The sequence below is a fragment of the Malurus melanocephalus genome, unplaced genomic scaffold (assembly GCF_030028575.1).
Source record: "Malurus melanocephalus ecotype Western Australia unplaced genomic scaffold, MMel_1.1 scaffold_13, whole genome shotgun sequence".
Taxonomy (NCBI): domain Eukaryota; kingdom Metazoa; phylum Chordata; class Aves; order Passeriformes; family Maluridae; genus Malurus; species Malurus melanocephalus.
In genome coordinates, this window is record NW_026623245.1 from 418,448 (window position 1) to 442,127 (window position 23,680).

Sequence of the window (23,680 nt, forward strand, 5' to 3'; positions counted from 1 at the left end):
AGCAGCCCTGGGAACTGACCTGCCGGAACACCTCATTGACAAAGTTCACGTATCCCCGCGTGGAGAGGAAGATCCTCTGCACCATCTCGTAKACGCTGCGGTGCTGCTCCTCGATGCTGCAGAGGCTGGAGTTGCTGAGCCTCCTGTCAGACAGGGTGCTGCTGTTGGAGTGGCTCCTGTCCTGCTCACCTGCGGGTGCTGCGCCACTCTCCAGCTCAGCAYTCTTATCCTGGCTCACGCTGACAGTCTGCACAGAACAGCACACACCCCATCAAACACCTGCAGCAGCATCCACCAAACCTCTGGGATTCTGACACAGAGCTTGGGATATATTGTTTGGCACAACAAYGTGATCCTGGCAGTCAGGCAGAACAATTGCCACTCTACTGTTCAATCCAAGAAGGAATTTGGTTTTTCTCTACAAATCGGACACTTGCTATGGAACACAACAACTGACTTGAACTGTCCATTCCATACTAAAAGTGTGGAGGAAAGCACAGACACAGTAGAGAGGAATCCCCAAGCCCCTTTATTTTGGGGAAAAGATGGATCGTAGCACTATGGATTCTTGCACATGATGGTGCGTAACACCTTTTTGCTAAGTTTTGCTCTGGCACTGTGTGTATTTTGCAACATCTCAAACTGTGTTGCTTCTCTGCTGAGCTCATAGCTGACACTCATCCATGATTCACAATAGAATGGACAAATAAGCTGACATTGATTCTAAATTTTTTAACAGGAAGCTGGAGAGTCTCTCAAAAGCATCAATTTATAAAATTCATTGTGAAGCATCTAATACTAGAGACATCTCAACCAGTTTATAAATGAAGTAGTTCTTTAATATCTCATTATAAACAGCTGTTATAACTGCGAGGAAAACAAAGCAGCCTTTGATGTTGCTGGGAAATGGTCCATGGAACCACCGAGTATGACAGTTTACAGAGTAAATTCCAAAAGTCTAAATATAATACTGCTGAAGCTGGTAATGCAACAAGTTATGACAGGGAAAAAAATTTCTAGTGAATTACTGAAGAGTTTTCCTTGGAGATTTCCTCCTCCATCAAAGAAAATCAAAGAAACAGTTACATCATTGATTCACTATGGGGTAGCATTTCTTTATGCTGTGCAATAAGATCATTTGCAATGCTAGCAAGTATGCAAGAAGAGAGGTAAATTCTAAAGCCCACCTGAATAATTTTAGGGAGCATTTCTCCTCCATTTTTTGCATTCTGAACAGCAGTTAAATACTTCTTTTCAAGGAAAAAGGTAACAAGCCACTTGATAAAAACAACTCTAGCTGCCATGTAGGGGATTTTTGTGCAATAGACACTTTCATTGTTCCGTGTTGCAGTGACATAGACTGGCCTCGGCCTGATATCGGGGATGTCTGGTRGTTCAAAAAGGAAGAGAGAAACGAAGAGTAATTGCTTCCAAATTCTGGTTAAATGTATGGAACACATCACCAATCTTTTCTCCCCATGAAATAACAGATGCAATAACTGACTGTTTTAATTATAGCAATGCTTGTATTCCATCATAACTTTATCACTCCTAAAGAGCAGTGACAACATAACAGAACAGATCTTTCCTGGAGGTTATCATTTGTATCATTCAAAACGCAGGAAAGCAAAAGAGAAGGGCTGCAAAAGGAAAGGCAAAAGCTGAAACAAAGAACCACTCCTGCTACAATGCAAGTAAATTTTACATGAAACCAGGGAGAAAAAAAGTACTCATCCCACAGAGCTGTAGTGATACACCAGCAGGTAGCAGAGATGCTGCCAAGAGCAGACAATGGCTTTTTTTACTTTAAAGGCAAAATCCACTACTTACCAAGCACAGGTTTGTAGAGGTTGGTTAGCTTTGTAAAAGATGGAAACAAGTGCGGAAGATAGTATTTTCTGAACAAAGTAAAGAGAAATTTAAACCCAGTGTCTTGGTTCTCCTTGTTCTTCCACTCTAAGCTTGCAGCCTTTGTCATGGAGTTAAAGAGAAACGAACAAAAAGCTTTATATTAATGTGTTATACTGACAATTGTTTTGCCCTGAACACAAAAAAAACCCCAACAAACTAGCAAACAGCCCCAAACCCACCTTTACAAATTGCAAGAAGAATATAAAGTAAGAATAAAACAGCACCCCAAAGACAGGGAGCTCACTGGAAGCCGTTGTGTTTGAGCTGTTTTAATCAGGGAAGGACAGAAACTGCTGTATTGTGCTTTTAATAAATTTGCTTCTTATATATACATTTTGACAAAGTTACTTGGAGCTATACTTGTATAATGAATATTTTCTTCAGCAGAATAAACACAAATAAACAAACATTAGAACCACTATGCAACTGGATTTATAGCGTAGGCAGGTTTGTTTAGATCCCAAACATGTAACAAGAAGAGTGAAATTTTGTTTTTAACTGAAGTGTTGTGAGATTCTGATACGTAAAACAAAGGGTGCTGTGGAGGAAGCTGATAATTTCATTCATTCAGACACTTTTTAAAATAAAGCATTTATTCAAGATGACAAAACCCCTTCCAAATATTATTTTGGTCTTGCCTTTTCACTTTCAAAAAGTGTATCTCAAAGTATTTAATTATAATTTATCTTTTTTAATACCAAGTTCTTTAATGTTCATTGTCTACACAGCTTCCACTTTATTTCAAATGTTGCTTAATTTGTACGTTTTAAATATATACATTATCTTAATTTATTTCCTGCACAGATTCATCTGATCTATTTCTAATTAAATTTTATGTCCATGTTACTTGCATCCTTTTAAAAACATCTCAGAAGCCATCTCTCTTTATCTCTTCCTCCTGTGGTTCTTTACATTTCTTTTAATCTAGGTATGTGTCCAAAGAGAATAAATGGAATCTTTTCTCCACATCAATTTTCTAAATGCAACCACAAGCACACAGAATAGTCAGTCATTCTGCAAGTTTGGATAATACTCRTTACTTCTTAACACCAATGTGTGACAAACTTCTTATTTTCACCAAAAATGGCACCAGGAAATACCTTTGGAATGATTTTCCATTTAAAAACAAGAGTAAAAAAGTGCTAGGGAAGGGTAAACCCAGCTGCACACAGTTACAGTGTAGGCTGCATTTTCTACCACAAATACATCCTCCAAATATGAACAGTTTCAAACATACATTGTCCTCACCTGAATTACCATATACTTTAACAGGAGCTGGAGAAAATAGCAGGTTTGGTCTTCTGCAATTTTCTCTCCAGAGACAGCTGGCAAAAGCGGTGTTATTTCTTCCGGAAAAATCTTGGCTAAAATCAAATATTTTAAACACAAAACYATGAAAGCAGTGAAATAAAGGGTATTTTCTATTATTTGAAAATGCCCATTAGTGGACTATTAAACTGTATAATTCCAGTCGCTGCTCGGGTGTCCAAAGTCCTACCACATCCCATTGAGAATGGCACCAAATTCCTRGTGGCTTGGAAGGGCTAACACCAGCAGGTGAGCCAACAAGGTAAAAACTCCACACCTGCTTAAATGGCAGTAAAATGTTCCTACTGCTGCATCTCAGCTAAAAACACCCAACAGCCAAGCAGCAAACCCTGACCACTCACAGTGACAGGATCGGGTGGCTCTAGAGCTGCACCAGCACCATCCACATTGACACCTTCCCCAGGAGAACCATCYCTGGGAGCTCCTCACCGTCGGGTGCAGCAGGAGGGCTGACCAGGCTCTCCAGGGTGCAGGGCCCGCGTGAGGACGGCAGCGGGGGGAAGCCGGGCACTAGGCAGGCAAACATCAGAATCTGCTCCTCAGCACAGTTGGTCTGCAGGGCTTGAAGCCACAGCAGGAASAGGCGGATTCCTTCACATCTAAGCTGCAAGGGGTCAAATTTGGGGAAAAAGGTAAAACAGGTCTGCAAGTGCAATAATGCAGGTACACGGTTCAGAACAGGAAGGCGAGTGCTTTCATCCCAGCTATGTGCTAGTAACTCTTGCCATCACACCAAGGGTATTCACATTACCAATAAAACTTATGGTTAAAAGGTGACTAAGAAAAAATTACAAAGCCTAACGTTCTGAAAAACACTGACATTGAAAAGTTGCAAAGTAATATATTTCATAGGAATTAAAGTGGAAAGGAATATGAAAACATCAAAGCAATACCTTGAGAGAATTTCCAGTGTGCAAAAGCTTCTTCAGAATCGACCCTGGATTAGGAAAATTAAGTAGGCACTATCAGACACAAAGATGTGCACTTCCCACAACAAAATTTTTCAAAAATGTTCCATAAGAGGCTACTGTAATTCTATTTATGCTGAGGTCACTGCACTGCATTTTAAGGCAGCTACAGGGGGGAAAACCCCAACTGAAAATATTTACAATCACCATCACCCAAGATTAATTACGATGTATTTTTCCAGTGAGGTACTGTGGGTWTCATCAAAGGACAATGTCTCAAATTATTTTCATTAATAGTAAGATCTGTTAATTATGTAAATTCCTTAAATGGGCTTCTTCCCTCAAGACTTCACCATTTCACAGGATTGCATGGAAATTATTAACATATGTAGGAAGTACATATTAATGCACATGAACATTAAGCAAAAAGAAATCACAAGGCAGAGTGGCAAATAAATGCTCTGCCAAACTTTATAGATAATTTATTTGATGCAGGTAACAAATTATCCCACTATGACCACTCACTAGGAGCATAAAGAATATATCAGCTACAAAACAACTGACTGGAACCAATTTTGTCTGAACTAGTTCAGCTGAACCGTTATGAAGTGGCCAGCCAGATGTCTCCTCTTATTTTTGTCAGTGCTGAGTGGAAATGTGACAACAGCCCTTCCCTTGACCTTTAACTTCCGCTCATTGTTCTTCTGCAACAGCAATTCCTTTTTCTGATGACAAACATGGCAGCTGGTGAGACAGTGCCGCAAACCAACCCTAACCACAACAAAAACGTTCTACTTGAAAGGAACAGAACCCCCCATCAAATTTTCTTTAATATGCAGCATAAAAGTGGTACCACACTGGTGGCATTTGGAAGCAGAACTTCAAAAATAATAATGAATCCAAAACATGTGATTCAGAGGAAATGATCAAGTTAAACCACTTCATTAGATTTCAAGGTGTTCTGACTATCCAAGACTTCTCTCTACCAGACTCCTCCTATTCCTTCCCTTGTTCCAGAAGCTCCAATACTACTGAAGCTTGGGGAAAGAATGGTCAGTCTTGGTCTGAGGAAGCCACTTGTAGGTATCTTGTGTCTGTCATGGCCAAGGCCATATTCTAACAGGATGCTGGGAAAATCCTCCATTTCATRGTAATCTGGAAAAGACAGCTGGGGCCAAACTTGCAGAAATATAACATATTCATAACTCCACCCATAAGGACAGATTACTTATTAAAAAGAAAAGCTACTAGAAGTTCATATTTTTTTGTTTTAAACCATTTCTTCTTACCTATACTGCGAAAATGCCATCGATAAAAAATCCTCTCAGGTAGTAGCTGCAATATTTTCTGCAGGAAACAAAATTAGTCAAATTTTCCGTAATAAAACTGGCTCACCAGTGGATACAAAGAAACAAATACACAAGACACAAATGAAATGGGAATATATACACAGAGGACACAGTAGAAAAGCAAATACCGATCGTGGCAAGGACTCCTGTCCGCCACTTCACCCTAGTTGAGGAGAAAGACACATGGAATGGTCCTGAATAAATACCATGACAGTCTTGAATCTCTTTCCTTTCCTAGTGTCTGGAAGACCTCCAGCACTGCAGAACACCCCATAACTGCTCGTGAAGGGCTCACACATTTCTGAGAAGCTCACTGGGGCCGACACTTTGTGCAGTGCCTGCCACGACTCCTGCTATGGCTCAGGTCTGTTTCCATCAGCTGCCAGGCTATGATCCCTGGCTGAGGCACAGTGAACAGCGGGGCAGCTCCTGTTCCTGAGAGCTCCTTTACCTGGGCTTTCAGCTGCTCACTGTGACCGTGCCAAATTACACAAAGCCAGACTAATTGAATTCCCAGCACAGGCAGTTCATAAAGCACTCAGTGAATAATCCCTGGCCTGTCTCTGGAGTTGTGGGTTGATCCTACTGGAGGCACAGCAAACACARGGAGAGCTCTGGTCGAACCCATTCCGCCGCAGTTTGGTTACGCTACAGGACATCCACAGAGTGATTTCAGCACAAGCTTAAGTGCTTTCCTGAATGGAGCATCATTATCTTAGTTGCAAAGAACACTTGCGGTTTCCAAATGTTTTTTTTGTCACTGTTTTTTCAGTGGATGGTAATGCTATTAAATAAACTGGATAAATCAAAACTATTGGGGGAATCTTACTTGGGTAAATATCATTTTTAAAGGGACTTTAACAGCTCCAAGACACCTTTTTCTTTTTAAATTACTGGCAGCATGGACTAGGGCTTGGCAGGCAGGCATGGCAGTAGCACAGGACAGCTCACCTACTGCTGCTCAACCTTGCAATGGTCTGTGAGTACAGACAGGGCTACACACAGAGTCCACAGAAAGTGTCTGCATCTTACAACTTTTCAGCCATTGAAATAAAAAATTAGGAATATAAATTCAATCAGGAAAGCAATTTTAAACTTTTCCTTTTGAAAATCAAATTAAATTAAATGTTATAAATGACTGACAGTCAGAGTTCCTTGCAATTATCAAACAAAATCACTAGCACAAACTTCCACACAACAAAGCACCATTAAGTTCTCAGCAATACCACATGCAGGATGCAAATGAATGTTAAGTCACTTAAACAACAGTGACCTGTTTGTGGGTGTTTTGCACACAAAAGCTCACAAGAGGAAACAAAGCATCACAGCCCAGAAATCAACTGGCACTGTGCAACCCTTGGGAGCTGGGCGACACAAGTCAGCAYTGCTGCCAGAGCATGTGCTCAAGAAACGGAGCAGGACAGACCTTGTTTTTGACAATAAAGGGCTTCAGAAATTATATGCAATACTCAGAATAGTCTTTTTGGAAATGGAACATTCCTTTCTCCATGAAATTATGACAAGTTCATAGACATAGGGAGCTAGACCTCAGGTCGCAGACAGGCTGGTCCTCCTCCACCCCTTTACCATAGCATGTGCACCCCACACAATATTTCGCATTTCTAAAAGGTTAACCTTTAAAGAATAAAAATATAAACCAGGCATGTCTCTTCTTTGATCCTTGTATTTTGTTTCAGTGTCATTCCCCCATCTCCCTCCCCAGGACACTGTGGCAGCAAGACCCCAGGAGCAGAGGGCTGCTGGCCAGAGGTTGAGCTCCCTGTCCATGGGCAGGAGGAATGCCGGGGATGAAGGATCTGACTAGCTAAAAATGAGGTCATGACTCACAATAGGGCTTTACCTGTTAGTTAAGCACCAGGTTTCTGCCAATCAGATAGCAGGATCCATGAACAAAGAATTGTCATTATCCATCTAAACAAAAATACTGGCAGCCCACCACTCCAAATTATTTCTGACATTAATCATTACTTAACTTGGCACAGTGCAGAAAGGAACTTCTAAGCTAACCCAAGAGCACTTCTAACCTAACACAGGAAGTTGGCATGGGAGCTGGGTCTGTGCCCAGGCTCACCACAGGTTACATGGCCAAGGTGTGCAAGAAAAAGCTCCAGGAAACAAAATCCTATGACAAACAAGCAACAAAAACTGGGCAGGATTCAGGTGTCACACAACACACKGCAGAGATGAAGCTCCATATGTTGGCACACTTACTATGGAAAACTAGACAAAACCACACGTATTTTGTTTCCATTGTTACAGTCTGTTGCAAAGTTTCATCTAAATATGAACACAAATCTCCCTTCCAGAAAGTGAGCTGTGACAAGGTGTGAGCTGCATGAGCTAGTAAGGAGCAACACTCCATAATAAAGACCTGTTGGAAAAAGGAATTTGGGAACAACTTTCACAACCGAGTATTAGTGAACTTTAGGTTGTATCTAGAGAAAACCAGGAAAACAAATGATGCTGCAGAGCTCGAGAACAGAAAAAGAGCAGGAAAAACGAGCTTAAACTCTAAACCGGGAGGGCTGGAGCAGAAAACAACACACTTACTGTTCTTTTCTCTTTACAAAACACAGAATCCAACACCTTGCCAGGTGACTGAATCAAAACAATTCAAAGGTTCAAATAATCAGTATGAAGACAGAAACGCCTATCTGAGAAGAGCTCCCATATCCSAAAGTCTTTTCACATAGCAAAAGTACAGACACTGAAGCAATTTCCCCTGCATTCTCCTTTCCAGCATCTCAAAACCAGGAAAACAATAGATATATGTATTTTGAAAAAAATGCAAGGATGTGACTAATCACCTGCATGGTCCTACCCCACAGCAACTAGTCATCCTAAAAAAGTAACCTGTGTTCCAGTCCCTGTGCTACACACAGCACAGCTTTGCAGCAGAGCAGAGCCACTATAAATAATGTAAATGCAGAGCCCACACTTGCTCCTGCAAYGCAAAAATAAGTTACCAAGGTTCAAAGTCTACACTATTAAACACAAATTTCTGAAGGTTACAAGTTAMTCCCCAGTCCCAGCAGCACAACTTTCAACTGGTGATTTTTGCCCTRAGCTGTAGAGTTTATGGACTGAGGYGGTGTTGTAGTGTGACACAAGACTTCACAAATCATGAACAAGCTCCAGTTGTTYCCCTTGCAACTTCACATTTCCAGCAACATTTTCTACACCCTCCCCACCCTGGTGTTTTAAAGAACACACGTTGCTATTGCTATAAAACAAATGACAGTTTCTTCCCCTCCAGCCTAGGCTGTCAGCCACACTGCTGTGAATCCAAGCGGGCTATTGACATCTTGTTCCTAGTTTCACACTACACTAATAAGAAATATTTTAAGAAATCCCACAGTGCGAAATAATATTGCTTTTTCAGAAAACACACAGATCTATTTAATGCTTAGTGCTTTGCTGCATCTATATGGTAATCCATTATAGCACACTTGAAATAGAAATTAGGTATTACTACTGATCAACACATCAGGGTATCTGCCAGTTCTTTTAACTGATTATCCATAGTTCTTTTTCGTTTGGACTTCCTGCATGACTAGGAATAATGTTAAGTTTAAATCTTAGTTTACACAGGATACTGCTTTTTGAAAGCTGTATCTCTCTTTYATCGAAGTGAAATAAAAACCACCTAGGTTTGTATTTCAACACAGTTGCTCTGATTTAACCAAAACTGCAATTTCTTTTAAAAAGCCTTTTGTTTTTGCCCCCCTTGTTGAATCATACCATGACTGGCAGCTCTGTGCCTATCACTGAGTGCTGGCTGCCCTGCAGCAGGACACAGAGAAAGCTGAAGCTGGGACCAGACCTCGCACAAGATCCCATGGGATGTTTTCCAGCTTCACTGCCACAAAGGAACAGTAAGCGCTGCTGTTCTGCTGCACAGAGCTGCTCTGGACATGCCAGGCTGGTCTCTGATTAACAGCAGCCACACCAAAGGTGCTCCTGCTGAGCAAACTCACTCCTGGAGGCAGAACCAATGGCACTGTCAATGGCAAACCGACAGTAACATCCCTTCCAGGGGAATGGATTTGGAATTTCTATGAGTCAGTGGCAGGTGGATCTACTTTAAGCCAAGTCAAGGCAGAAGAGCTCTCCCAGGCCTCTGTGTTCAAGTACTGTTGGTGGTTTCAGAGTGTTCAATTATCGAAACATGCATCAATTTAGCCATTTTCCAGCTTCTGTTCACAGACTTGGATGAGCCAAGAGGCCAAAGGAATCAGTGGGACTGCAGCAGTTCAGTCTCAATGAAGGGATACATTTATTGCATAAATAAATTATTAATGAATTATCAATAAATTATTAATGTTATTATCTTAGATATTTGTTGAGAGAAAATGTCTGCCCTAAGCACACAGGGCACTTACCACTGCCCCAGGCATAATGAGAAAGATCAAGATCTCTGAAGTCAAAGATACGAAACATAGCTAGAATTCACCACAGAATGCTGCAAGAATAGCAGCCATGTTATTGGAACTATGTCAGAACGAGTTGCAAATGATTCAAAAAGTAATATTCCAGGTGTAGAAAAGTAGAGCTATAAGTAATTTTACRAACAAAAAAGCTCCTCTGCTATTCTACTGAACCTGAGGCTCAGCATTAACATCTGCACCAAGTTCAGGAAGTCACAAACGCCAAAAAGAACTTGGACTTTGGGAAGTTTTCCTACATCTGAAAATTTCTCAGTGTAAAATATTTAATCCAGTAAATGTGTTAGATTGTCGGATGAATTTTGACAGATGTGTTTTTTCTTAACTAATAGAGAATGGGAAGAAATTGATCTATGAATTATATCAAAACCATCMGTCTGCTTTTACTTCATTAGAGATTAAAAAACACAGTGTCATGGGAATCAGTACCTGATACTGCAATAAAAATACCCACTTTATTATTTAAAAAACCCCACCCCAAACATCACAACCAAATGATGGTACAATACTTCTACTGGACCCAGAAATTGGACATGAACACAGAGCACCTTCTGTAAGGTCTGTGACAGGGCTCAGAGCTTCCCTCAAATCACAGGGAACAGGACATAAGGAATAATGGTAACCTGTTCCGCAAATACACTGCAAATAGAGCCAAGCCTTACCAGAAAAAGAAATAGTGCATCACATAATTTTGAGCTTTTAGCTGAAATGGGGAAAAATAACAGTACAGCTGCCATATAATTTCACAAATATCTATTTGAAAAAAASACAAGGCCAAAGCACCTTAGAGAATATAAAGTTAGATCTAGGCATTTTGCAATATTAACCCTTCACATTCTTCCTTTCTGGTTAACATTTCTTCTTTGAGTAACATGTTGTTTGATGTTGTTGCTGAGTGGTCAAGATGTGTAGTTGACGTGTAAAATTAAAACTTTCATAAATTACTACCAAGCCAAGTCAGTTTCCAGAAGATTYGTGGGAAAAGGCTTTGTTGCCCAATATACACACTAGGTGTCACTCCAAAACAGCAGYACAATCCCACTAAACCACCAGAAAAAGCAAAGGCAATCCCCTCATAAATATTTTTATTGCTTTTTAAGCTGTTAACCCTCAGCACCAGGACTCAGGATTTGTTAATCCTAAGTAACTACCTATTTAGCTAATTAGAAGAAAATGCAGCAGTCCCCGTGCTCATGCTGACATCAGATTAAATATGGAAAGCTTAACAATCAATTAGTTTTGTTTCCTATGGCTTAGAGTATGAAAGTTTCATCACTTGGCATTTCTGTGTCCCTGTCATGTGCTGAGGCTCTCAGTCTGTTCTCCTCCTGTGACTAACTCATCCAGGGTCAGCTATCCAGGGCACAGTCCCTCCAGCAGATCCCCACTATGAAGGGAATCACTCCCAATTCCACAACACTTAAAGGATTTTCTCTCCTCCAAAGATGTGGATGACCAGGCTGTTGCACAGCTCTCTGTCACCGGGACCCCCAAGCAGGCCCTGGTTCAGACAAAACCATTTTTTTTTTCCTCATTCAGACAGCATGCTCTCCCAATGTTTTAAAGGAGTATTAAGGAGTAGTTATACCCATTTCCAAGCCCCAGGAACACCATTATTCACCCCACCCAGATGAGCACACATTAGCTATTTGCCATTCAATGACACAGAGAGAGAAACTTCATTCCTTATTCAAGGCCCCAGAGTATTAATGAGCTGCCATTAACTTTGAACAGCCCTGCTCAGTTACACAGTCACACTTTCTCTGCTGAGTTGGGGATGGAGGAGGAATAGAAGGAAGAGTTTCTCCTGCCCCAAACAATCCTGGCAGATTCATGAGCTTGTGTTCTTTGACACTACCTCGGGCACAACCGTAAAGCATACCTATATTAATGTCACTCATAGAGTGGGGAATGAGGAATAAGAGGAAAAGTGAGATATCAAAATGAGAATTCAAGATCACAAAACCCCCCGATGCCAGGTCATCATTTTCAGGACCATTTATTCCATCACAGGCACATTAGGCTAAACAGCATCATTCTTCTTGTCAYCATAAATACCACTCCAATTACAAACTACTCATTAATGCAAAACCATGAAGCCACATACTTCTGAGGGTTTGGTGGTCTTTTAGAGGGAGTGAGAGGAGTTGAGAACAATTAACCTTTGTTTTAACTTCAATTTCTAGAGTCYCATTGAAGGTTTGAGGGTTTTTTCCCACCAAAAAAATCCCTAAATTATAATCAATGATAGTTTTTCTATGATGCAATACTCAAGTAAAAAGTTAATAGTTGGAGTAACAAAGAAAAGATAAATAAAAAGAAATCAATAGATGGTGTGTGTGTGTAACCTTAAGAGAGAAATCTGACCAATTATTTACCTAATCAACTGACCCAAAAAAGTAATTAAAGRTGCTTTCTGACTACAGGGAGAGGCAGAGTTTAGCCTAAGGATTTCAGTGCGCATTATAAGAACATTTTTATGTGTTAGGCTTTCATCTGTGATGATATTCCAGTGATATTTTCTCACATCCRAATATATTTAGGTAATAACTCCAATCAAAGAGGCACCTTGGAAAGCGGTCTATCCTAGACTATTCTTGTTTAAATTAAAGGAATCCTAATTTTATTATGCAGAAGTTAACTAGGTAACATTTCCTATCCAGACACTGCCAAATGCTCTGATGGCCAGTGCTGGGAAGGAGGGAAAGATATGCATCTGGAAGTGAAAGATGTAATACTGAATTTAAAAAAAAAAATAGCAAATTAGCATTTCACACACTCAGATCAAACTAATGTGCAGTAGTTGACAACTCCTATCCTTTTATTTCCTTTGTACTGCAAGACCAAACACAGCAACCATAACATATGCCTCCATCTGAGGGGAGCAGAGCCCAACCTCCTGCTGTGACACATTCGAAATAAACATAACCCTGAACTTAACACCSATAGAGAGGAGAAAAATGCTGCTGTTCTGAACTGCCCTCCCCATAAAACACAGAAGCAAATCCTTGTTTAATTAAAATAGAAAAAACAAGAGAAAACTGCATTTTTGAAAGCTTTATCCTTACAGAGTCAACGTAACTACTGTTCATGTGCTCTCAAATTCTACCAAAAAACCCCAGCTTGTTTCCAGAGCATCAATCCCCAGATCCTCAGGACACAGGTGTTCCCAYTGGATTTCCAAGGCATTTTGATAGCATCTCCTAACTCAACATATTCATTTAACATTCTCACTGCAAAATCAAGTTGCTAGTTTTGAAAGCTTCAAGCCCCTTTCACCTCATGCTACAGTGACAGACACCTAGTTTCACCCCTCATTGCAAAGTTCTAAATAAGCACAGAATGACAATAGATTTAAAATACAAATTCATTTTCAGGGTATGGAAAACTTACTTCAAAAAGAAAGAGGATGGAGTCCAGCTCCTCCCTTTGTGATTTATTCCCTGCAAGACACAAAACAGTATTTTTTTTGTCGGAAACATACAGTATAAGACAGCAAAATGAGGCTGTTGTTGTTCTGCTGAARTCACAGATGCCACACTCAGTTTATTTTTCATCTTTATTTAATACCCCAAGTGTGAGATGGGTGATGCCTCTCTCTGCTCTGACCACATCTCAGCTGAGCAGAGGGAACTGYAGGAGCCCAGAGCAAGGTGAGAGTACGTGTGTAAATGCTGATATCTGATCAGCTGCTGCTCTCATTTCAGAGAGTGATTTTCCATGCTTGTCTCTCCTACTACCATAAAATTAAAATGATTAATACTAACACTRTACTGCATTAAGCTATTACAGATATCTGAGGACTATACAATCATTGGACAGACTAACAAGATGCTCTGGAGCACAGTTATGAACACTGACCAACAGCTGCTAGAAAAACTCTAACACTTACCTTTTTGTTTCAAGCTATTTTCCAGTGTTATGAAGTTTTCATAGAATATAAAATAAATTTGAGAATAATTGTTGTCAAAAAATTGCTTCAGGTCACTTCCATCTACAATATCTGAAAAGAGGAACAAACAGAGTAATGACACAAGGGCAGAAAGACAAGAATTTTAGGCATTCTGCAAATATAKCATTAGAGAATGAAATAAATTCAAYACAAAACTATTTTACTGACTTCACTGAGTATTCTGTACTAAACTGTACATCCATTCATGCAATGAAGATAAATTCGGTGAAATTCCTGAGACTGCAGTGGGGCTTTGATTCATTTGCTTTCCATTAAAAAAAAAAAAAAAAAAAAAAAAGGGTGAGTCTTAGCTCTGTAACCAAATAACCAAATGGCTTCACTACTGTCAAAACAAGCAGATACTGCTGGGGAAAAACACCAGCAAAGATTTTTGGATGCAAATCGAGCTCTTGCATTCATCTGGCAAGCAGATCAAATTAGAAACCAGCATATTCCCAAATAATTTCTTAGAATAATGGCAACTCAAGCATGTATYACTTTCCTAAGTGTTAACTTGGGTCTGAAATTTGAAATAAGTTTATTTTCTACAAAGAAAAAAGTCCAATGGTTTCTAAGCCTGATACTTGCCAAACAACAGGTTAATTTCCTCCCTTTGGTCTTCAMTACACTGATTTGGTCAAGCAAAGTTAAGTGATTTCACCCAGAAGTAAGACAATGAAGGGTAAAAATTATTAACATCCTGTCTCCTCACTGAAGCCTCACCTTGCAAGAAACCCATTCATTACCCAAAATAAAGCCAGCAAGAAGGCTCAATAATATCCCATGACTACAGAAGAAAGAATAACTTTAGCCCTGGACAACTTGATTTTAATTTAAATTAACACCTTTCCAGCAGYAAGGCTTTGCTTGGCTGGTTGTACTATGGAAACAATTAGTGCAGGGAAACTCTTTAACATGATATTTRTTTCCTACAAACTACTGGTCTTGAATTTGCAAGCTAAGTGCAATTATTCCTCTCCATGAATGCATCCTGTTAAACACAACTCCAGGGGAAAACAAGGCTTTCATTTACAGGGATTTCATATGAGGGAATGAGGTCATTAAAATCTAAACAAAAAGGAAACTTTCCCTCTAAATTGCAAAGGGAGGAGAAAGGAACTGCCTCACCAAGAAAGTAAATTCTCCTTTTTACTAAATGTGGCATCTCAGTGGTGACTCACGGGCGAGTCTGATGTGAGTTGCATCCTTACAGCCACAGCCCTTTCTTACAGATGTGTTTAACTTGTAGCAGGACACAGCTTATTCCTGCTTCTCAAATGGAAAACATCAGGGAAAGTTTCCTGTGCTATTTATCATTTGAGATAACAAGATCAAATCCTTACTGAAGGAATATTTATAAGTGCCCAAGGAAAGGAAGCAGCAAGCTTGGGACTGAATTGTGGGAATTTGGGTTTATTTTTGTACTTACTCACAAACAGCTCTCAGGTTACTACAGCTGCATACAGGCACCCAGCACTTACACCTCAGGCAAGCATCAGCAGCCATCAGACCCACAGCAGCTTTCCRAATCCATGTAATTCACCCCATCCCCAAACAGGGACAGGTGATCCATGGGCTCATGGTTCTAGTCAACACCTGACAGTAGCTTCTGCAGTAACACTCAAGAAAGACTGAGACATTCCTGAGGGTCACATCCTATTTCTTTGAAACTAATAGGACATGTTGGCTCACTGGATAAGTCACCCTGACTTGCCTTACCACTTAAATTTAAAATTTAGGSTAACACTTGGATGCCACTTAGTAAGAGCCTGAGTCTATTGCCAAACTCTCATTGCTCCTCCTTATATAAAAAAAAAAAAAATATCCAGAGGGGACAATAAGCCTGTCCTTAGCACACTGACTTGCCTTTTATTTTCCTGTTAAATGTTGCCACAGTAACTTGTTARAAATCCTCCCTTAATTCCACAAACTTCCAAAGTGACTTCACTTCATGCTATTTTTTCAAAGCTCTCTTAATCCTCAAGTACTTGAAAAATTAAGGTGATTAAGAGAATTTCGCAGCCACACCCTGGTTAATGATAAACTTTTACGACTAGGCTCAGCCCAGAAATTATGTACAATTCTTACTTATCTTCAAAAARAGTATGTCATCATGAAACAGACTGTCACTAAAACACCCCTCCAAATGGAACAGCTTCCAAAATAATGTTAATACCTCAAATTTCACATGAGCTCTATGGAACAACACCAGCTCTGAATTCAGCAGGAAGTCTGTACACATCCCCTTTGGATTGTCTCTAAATGAAAGCTTCCAAGCCAATATTACTCCTCCAGCTGTACAGAACTGCAAGGCCAAGCAGTGCCAGAACTGAAACCCCACTACTCTCTTTTATAATCCCATTTCTGATGGGGGAGTTGAATGAAAAGKGTGAGTTTTCCTAATAGATGGTTTTTTTTTTTTTAAAGACAAAGGTTAGGAATTGCACTTGGCAACCTCACAAATTTCATATTTAGTCTTAAGCCTGTGTGTCTCCCATATATTTGCCCACTGCTCAACAGAGAAAAGAACAAGAGGACTGCACAAAGAGCACCCCACATTTGTTAGCAGCAGTACTCCAGAGACTAAATATTTTAATTGGGCCCGAGGAGAAAACATTATTAAAAGACATGTTTCATTAAAAAGCAAATATTTTTACCCAAGAATAGCCACAGAAAAAATTCTTAAGGCGCAGTGATCCATTTTTATGCTACAAAAGTRCCACAGAAACCACTCTGGRAAAGAGTAGRGGTTTCGTTCATGGTCAGGCAGTGSRGAAGAGCCAAATCTGTACATCCCCATCATGCTTTATCAGACCATCACTTTTCAAGTCTACCTTTAAAAAAAAAAAGGCCACACTACTGGCACTTCCACAAACTGTATTAAGAACTTTACCAACTTTATAGATAATCTGGCCATTAGGACATCTCTACAGCAACAAAAAAAGGAAAATGTTCTTGTCATTTCTCAAACACAAATGAACATCCACTTTTAAGTTCTGTTGTTACTCTGAGTYGTGTTTTGTCCTGCCATGCAGACAGAGCATCCCATAGAGCAGGAACTCAGATCTTAAAAGCCATTTGAGGCTTGAGAAATGTTATAAGCAACACCAACTGAAAGAGAGTCGTTTCTTTCAGTGTGGCCACTGGACAGTTTTACACAGATGCTGCTAAGAGACCTAAAGCAATCCAAAGCTCACACGAGCCTTATTTATGGAAATAGACATTCCTTTCCCTCATCCCTCCCCTATGATCATTTTCCCTCTGATCTGTATMCTCCTGCACCAGTGGGATCACAGAAGAGTAACTGACATTTTGTTTACAATTAAATTCCCGTGATTTAAAACTAACAAAGGAAGCGGAGTTGGCATCTCCTAAGGAAACACAAGAGCAGGAGCAGCTATTTGGGGAACGTGCGGCACTATGGCCCAAGTAAAGCAGTCGGAGTACCAGACACACAAACTCCTACCCCAGCCAGGGCAAAGAGAGACGCACCTGGGGAGGAGGAAAAACTACCCAACTACTTTTGAACCTTTATATCAAAAGCTTTGTTTTTCTTAAATACCAGAAAGGTTCTTCCTATGTGTTGCTTCATTTTCCGTGCTGATCAGTACCATCGCAGACAACCTTGCAAGGGTATCTATCAAGATAGCATCTTTAAAAAAAGCCACTCCCATACTACCTCAAAATGTTTACRCTGGTGTTGCCAAAGAGCAGACATCCCGGGAACATACCCAGAGCCTGCTCGGATAGCGCCTGCAATGACCAGCCAGGCAGCTGGACACACCACAGCCCCCAGGCTCTGGAACAGCCTTCACCTTAAACCAGCACCCAGAAACACCTTTAACTAAAAAGTCACCAATTGTAACAGTGTGACAYCAGGCCACATCTGCCCAGCATTTTGTCCAACTTGACCACTCGCCCCCAATCAGCTACTTAAATGCAGATCACAAGGAACAACTGGAGCATATCATCAACAATCACTCACACCCGGGACAAATTTGCATCACCTGGAAATCAGCAGGTGCCCCAACAGACTAAAAGGATGCGGCCTTTTTTCCCCCCTCGGAGAGCCCTCTCCTCCTGTATTTTAGCAGCGAGCATGAGGCCACCCAAACCCTCCCGGATCAGAGCTCACAGCTGAAACATATCAACGGCTTTCCACGATGATAAGGGTGAAAGGCTTCACCTGCAAGGTGCCCCAGACACGTTCAACCTAACCCCAAACATGTAGTCACCACAAAACACCACGCATATTGTGACTTTCTTTAAAGTTTAGAAAACCAACAAAAAACGCCGAATCAATGTTACTGACAAGAGTAGAGTTTCTGCGAGGGCATCCCCCAAACTAACAAGGGATGTAAATTTCCCTTCTATGTCTCACCCAACTCCACAGTGCCGCACCACGAGCACTGGGACAGAGGCAAATASGAGTTTCCAGAGGCACGAACAGCAGAGCGCACCCGTAACTTTCTCCTGCAGCGCCTCAGGAAGGGCACGCACCGCCGCCTCTGCGGGGGAGGCAGCTCGGGGAGCCCCCGTGCCGTTGTTGCCCGGGAATCCCAGGGCAGAAGAGGCTTTCTGTCTCCAGCAAGGCGAGCTGTTACCCCGGTTTCACTGTTGTCTCACTCGGACAGCACAGCGGAGGGCGAGCAGCCCCCACAGACCCGCCCGCGGCCGCGGCTCTGCCCGGGCACCCCATGAGGGAGCTCAGGGGCCCGCGGCCGGGTCCCCTCGCGCCCGCCCCTCGCGCCCGCCCCTCACGAACCCCCCGCTCACCCAGCAGCGCGCGGAGGTGCTTGAGGCGGGTCAGCACGTCCCGCCTGGGGTCCAGCGCCTTCTGCGTGGATTTCCTGACATCGGCGTGGCTCTTCCTGGAGAACATCCCGGCGGAGCGGCTGGCAGGGATGCACGGACAGCCGCGGGGATGAAGGAGCGCCGGGAGCGCCCCCGCCGCCCGCGCACCGCTCCCGCCCGGCCCCCGCTCTGCGCTGCCGCTGCGCGGAGCGCGCCGGGAGCTGCCGGCGCCGCCCGCCCCGCGCTCTGACGTCACCGCGGCGTGGCGCTGACGTCACCGGGGCGGCCGGGAGCCCGCGCCTCACGCCCCGGCGCTCTGTGGGGCTCCCCCGACACCTCCGCGCCAGCCCCGGGCCGGTTCCTGTGGGCACCGCGCCCGCAGCCGCCGCCCAGGGACCGCGGGATCCCGCGCTGGCGGTGCCCGGGGAACACCCCGGCCCCGTGAGGCCTCAGAGAACCCCGCGAAGCGCAGCGGAGCATCCCGAGAGAGCTGCCGGGGCAGGGCGGCCGGAGCGGAGGCGCCGTAGGGAGCTGGCTGTTAGGTAGGCTCTTGATCTATCATGGGATCACAGAAMCACAGATTCGGTTTGGAAACGCCTTAAGGCTCATCTCGTCCCATCTCTACTTCATCGTCCCATCTCACCTTCCACTATCCCAGGTTGCTCCAAGCCCCGTCCAACCCAGCCTTGGACACTTCSAGGGATGGGGCAGCCACWGCTTCTCTGGGYGACCTGTGCCAGAGCTTCCYTACGCTAACAGGAAGAATTTCTTCCCAATACTCAGTGGAAATCTCCATGGGAAAAGATTCAGGTTTTGAATAGCTGCTTGCATTGTAAATATATAAATAATAAGTTCTGTCTTCACACACAGGGAAGGTAAAACACAGAGCAGGCTCATAGTTACAYAACAAAAGTATGATCCATCTCAGAACCAGAAGCCAGCAGGGTTTCAATTAAAGGCCCTCAGATCCTCTTAGTACAATTCCTCGGTAAAAAAAAAGTAAATTGCAGTCAGTTTCAAAGCAGGCTGTGGTCCTAAAAAAGAAAGCAATGTGTTTCAGGGAAATTACTTGCATATATACTTAGTTTTAAACAAAATTACCTAAAAGTTTATACTCACATAGAAATTATTTTTTCAGCCATGAATCGGCATAGAAAATAAAATGTCACAAGAATTATTATTGTTAGGAGCAGAAAATATATCGCTGCCACATATCGCTTCCTCTGAGCCCTCTCAGGGATCATTTCTGCTGCAAAGGCCTGAGGTCACCAGAGCAACAGGTCAACAAGTCCTAAACATGTCCCATTGGGGAAGGGATGGTCCCAGATCCTCCACCCCTGGAATGGCCATATGCATGTRGAAGCAGGAAAGGCTCTGGGGGGAAGTTACAGTGGACAAATAAATGCATAAATAAAGAAAAAGGTTCCAAGGGGCTGTGGAGGGAGGGGCTGCAGGCAGTGCTCCTGCATACCCTGCTTGTGAGCAAGGCACAACTTTCTCCCTCTGCAGTGTAGCTGGATTCTGGAAAGTACAGAGCAAAGGCTGGCTGTGCCGCCAAACCCTGTGGTAAGAAGTAAGAAGTCACTTCCTGGAGTCAGGAAGATGGATTGGGATGATGCACAGCATTTAAAATGAAAAAAACTCATTAATCCATTTTCTTAGGTCGAATGCACAGCCTTGGAGTCAGACACAGAAAATTCACTGCTGTCGCATCATCCCTCGGCTTGGAGCCCGGCTCAGGCTTACGGTAATTCCTACTGCACATCCTTCCCATCACACCATGGCACAATGTCTCCTTCTGGAGCAGTTACCATTCTGCAAAAATTGCCTAAAATCTTGGGTCACATGGTACAATTTGAGCATGAGCAGCTTTCTGAGAAGAGTGAGTTGGGCTGTTCTGGCTTTTCCCTTCCCTTGCCACAAATCAATTTGTGCAGTTGGCTGAGAAAGCACATGGCTGAAATCGGCTTTCTGTGTTTATTTTTTTCCCCTTCCCTTTTATTTTAATTAATTTACAAAATGAACAGCTTCCAGTTTGGTGGAATTTTGGTGATTTCTGATCCATGTTTTTGCTTTTTTCTTCTTTGTTAAGAAAGGAACCATTGCGGATACAGGAATTGTGGTTATACAGCTGCTCCGATGCCTGATAACCTGTGTGATAACCAGGGGAGCATTGTGGTGCTTAGCAYCAAACTGCATAGCTTTAGGCACTCRGTGGTGTGAAGTTTGCCAGACATTCTCTCTGTGAAAAGCTCCAGGGCATGTAGATGCCATGCCTGGAATCAGAGTGCTCTAGGACAGTCCTTGCTCTCTCTTTTAGTTCAAACATCCTCAAATATAACTTTTCAAATGGTTCACTTAGGAGTTGATATAGGATAGCACAAGCCAGAGATGCCAGTAAACCTGCAGTAGTGACTTCAGCCTGTGCAGGAGAACCACTTGTAAAATCCTGYGACTTGTGTTTTCTAACAATACATCATTTGCAATTTCCCAGAAAGTCAGATGATACATTTCCGAAAGCTGATGCTTAAGGTCGAATAATTTCCTGAAAGAGATTTGGTCATTCAACGTTCAGGATCTGAGGTAAAATCTATATAAAGCAGTCAATTAARGGGACAAAGCAAGAATCACTTATGGCAGAACTGAATTGTTAAAGATCCCAGCACAGTGCGGTGTCCTGAGCAAGGTGACCATACCAGCAYAGACATGGCAGCATTGGGYATGGATTTGGTAATCCTTAGGAAARTCCTTCCTTGTGCAAGACCCTGCCTGCCTGGCTGGGTGTGGCAGACCCCACTCCTGGCTCCACTGGAGGAAGACCAGCATCCCATCAGCCTGGGGGAGATTTCTGGGGCTTCATAGCACAGCCAAGACTGACCAAAGGGGAGTGCTGACCTTGCAAACGCTGTCCCCRCGGTGCCTGCCCTGCCAGCCTGCTGGCACAGCCCTGCCAGCCTGCTAGCACTGCTTTTCAGGCTGCTCCGACAGGAGTTTCTATTTCAGGCATTGCCTTAAGCAGTACAGGTGAGGGGCAGTGCATTCCCAATCCAAAATAGAATGGCCTGAATTATTAATATACATTTGCAGTATAGGCAAGCACACTATGCCTTAATTGCATGGCTCATGCCTTTCCTTTCCCCCCATCCTGGAAGCAGCCTGCTGCTGCAGAGTTCATGGAGTTTGTGGAAAGGTGACACCGGCTGCCACCTGAATTTCACTGGACCTGATGAACAGGCAGGGTTGCTTTTCCCGTGGAGTCTGAAATTTTAATGGCAGAGATTAAATTACGGAACTTCTCCACTTACTTGTGTCAATATAACACTTTATACTGAGCCCAGGAAAAAGGTAGGGGAAAAGTAAATACAGGAGACTTGCCTCCTGAACAACCTACAGGTGAGGTAATGGCGTAGAATGCCAGTACTGACTTTCTGTCCTTCAGACCAAATGCTTCAAATTGTGTTTAGAAAGTTGTTTTTGTGTCYGCTTGCATGTCCTTGGTCCAACACATCCATTAAGGCACCTGAGCTTCTTATTCCTGTATTGTAATCGGCTCCCTTGACGCTTCCTGGATTAGGTGCAGGGGCTTGGCAGAGCCTTAGTGCTGTGCCAGCATGCTGTGTAGGGAAATGAGGCTCTGCCCTCTGCCTGATATGACTAAACATGTGGAAAARWCTTTTCCAGTCTGARTTTGATGGGTGATTTTCATGCATAYAGGCAYGGGCTCCTGCTCCTGCAAAGCTCTGCTTTACACTCAAAACTACACAGTTAAGTGCTGAATTTCTGCTATGTGCCTGATTTTCTTTAAGTCTGGATCCTGMAGGCTGCTTTCCATGGATTGACTTCTGCAAAGGTTTGTAGTTTTGCTGAGTTTATGGAAGCAAAGATGCCTCATCCATTGAACACTCACRGAGGGTTTTCCCCAGGCCCTCTTATTCGGCACCTAAAGGGTTTCTCACTGTCCCTTGGCCTGTTGTACAGGGACTGTGGTGTGTCCCAGCCTTTGGAGGGGCTGGCAGTACAGAGGAATCTAGGAGGGCTGTGACCAGTTATCCTCATTATCCCTGRAGGGGAGAAGGGCAGTCCAAGGGGGCACGGTGTCTGCGGAAGATGTTTCCCAAGGACATGTGCAGCATTCTCGGATAAGCACACCTCAGCCTGCCAGCTTTCCAGTAAACAGTTAATTATTTAGCTGGAGTTACTTAATCCTTACTTGGAAGAGTTGAATATTGACTTTAGGAAAAGCAGGCTRCACCCTCTGGTCCCCAAAAGTCCATGCTCCTTGGAAGAGCCACAGCACATGGATCTGGGCTGGTGTACGGAGCAGCAAAATCCCTCTGCTGTAGGGCCATTCAAAAAATATCAAAATACGGTGGATTGGACCCAAGCATGTCCGTGGCTGGGAACTGGACTTTCAGAAGTTCCAACTCTGGAAATCTGGCATAAAAGAGAATGGATCTTTTGGGTAMTGGGCTATTTAGGAAAAACCTTAAGAAAACTTTCTACCCTTTGCAGCATATGAGGCAGACAGRTGTCATTCTTATAGTAAAAATGATAGACAGGAGGAAGCCACTGTCAAAAAACCCCATCAGATTTCCTTCTGCCAGAATCTCCAACTGTGTAGAGAGGGAAAGGGAATGATTKATGTCTACGGATGGAAAAAAAATCCAAAATAGAAAGAACAGGGACTGCATGTGTCCCCTGATACCTTCCAAAAGGAAATGGTATGGAGGATGTGGAAATTTCATGGAGTAAAAATATCAACCCACTAAGGAGAGCTCAGAGTACACTTGCTAAAGGTTGAACTGCATGAAGAGCTTTATGGCATGTTGTGCAAGCCTGTAAGCTACTGCTCTGGCCAAGATCTTTCAATGAGGAGATGTTTCAGCTCAACTTGAGACTGGGCTAAGAGATGGCTTACACCRTAAGAACAGGAAAATCATCCCCCTGCTTTGCTGCTCCTTGTGCCACGAA

The 23,680-nt window shown here is 42.8% G+C and overlaps 1 protein-coding gene and 1 long non-coding RNA gene across 3 annotated transcripts in view; one reads left to right on the top strand and one right to left on the bottom strand.

The window, feature by feature from the left end:
• RALGAPA2 (Ral GTPase activating protein catalytic subunit alpha 2) overlaps nucleotides 1-18,877 on the bottom strand; it is a 92,715-nt gene extending 73,838 nt beyond the window's left edge. For both annotated transcript variants that reach the window (XM_057381674.1, XM_057381666.1), the window contains exons 1-10: nucleotides 18,692-18,877; nucleotides 13,856-13,966; nucleotides 13,357-13,406; nucleotides 5,438-5,495; nucleotides 4,134-4,177; nucleotides 3,670-3,844; nucleotides 3,160-3,275; nucleotides 1,831-1,969; nucleotides 1,188-1,387; nucleotides 20-247 (exon numbers count right to left, since the gene is read on the bottom strand). In XM_057381674.1, the coding sequence (XP_057237657.1) occupies nucleotides 20-247; nucleotides 1,188-1,387; nucleotides 1,831-1,969; nucleotides 3,160-3,275; nucleotides 3,670-3,844; nucleotides 4,134-4,177; nucleotides 5,438-5,495; nucleotides 13,357-13,406; nucleotides 13,856-13,966; nucleotides 18,692-18,797 (1,227 nt within the window). In that variant the 5' untranslated portion in view covers nucleotides 18,798-18,877. The remainder of the gene's footprint in view (nucleotides 1-19; nucleotides 248-1,187; nucleotides 1,388-1,830; nucleotides 1,970-3,159; nucleotides 3,276-3,669; nucleotides 3,845-4,133; nucleotides 4,178-5,437; nucleotides 5,496-13,356; nucleotides 13,407-13,855; nucleotides 13,967-18,691) is intronic.
• Nucleotides 18,878-19,202: 325 nt separating this feature from the next.
• The window catches only part of LOC130582805 (uncharacterized), a 69,311-nt gene continuing 64,833 nt past the window's right edge, over nucleotides 19,203-23,680 (top strand). The window contains exons 1-2 of the long non-coding RNA XR_008966346.1: nucleotides 19,203-19,251; nucleotides 20,372-20,456. This is a non-coding gene — a long non-coding RNA (uncharacterized LOC130582805). The remainder of the gene's footprint in view (nucleotides 19,252-20,371; nucleotides 20,457-23,680) is intronic.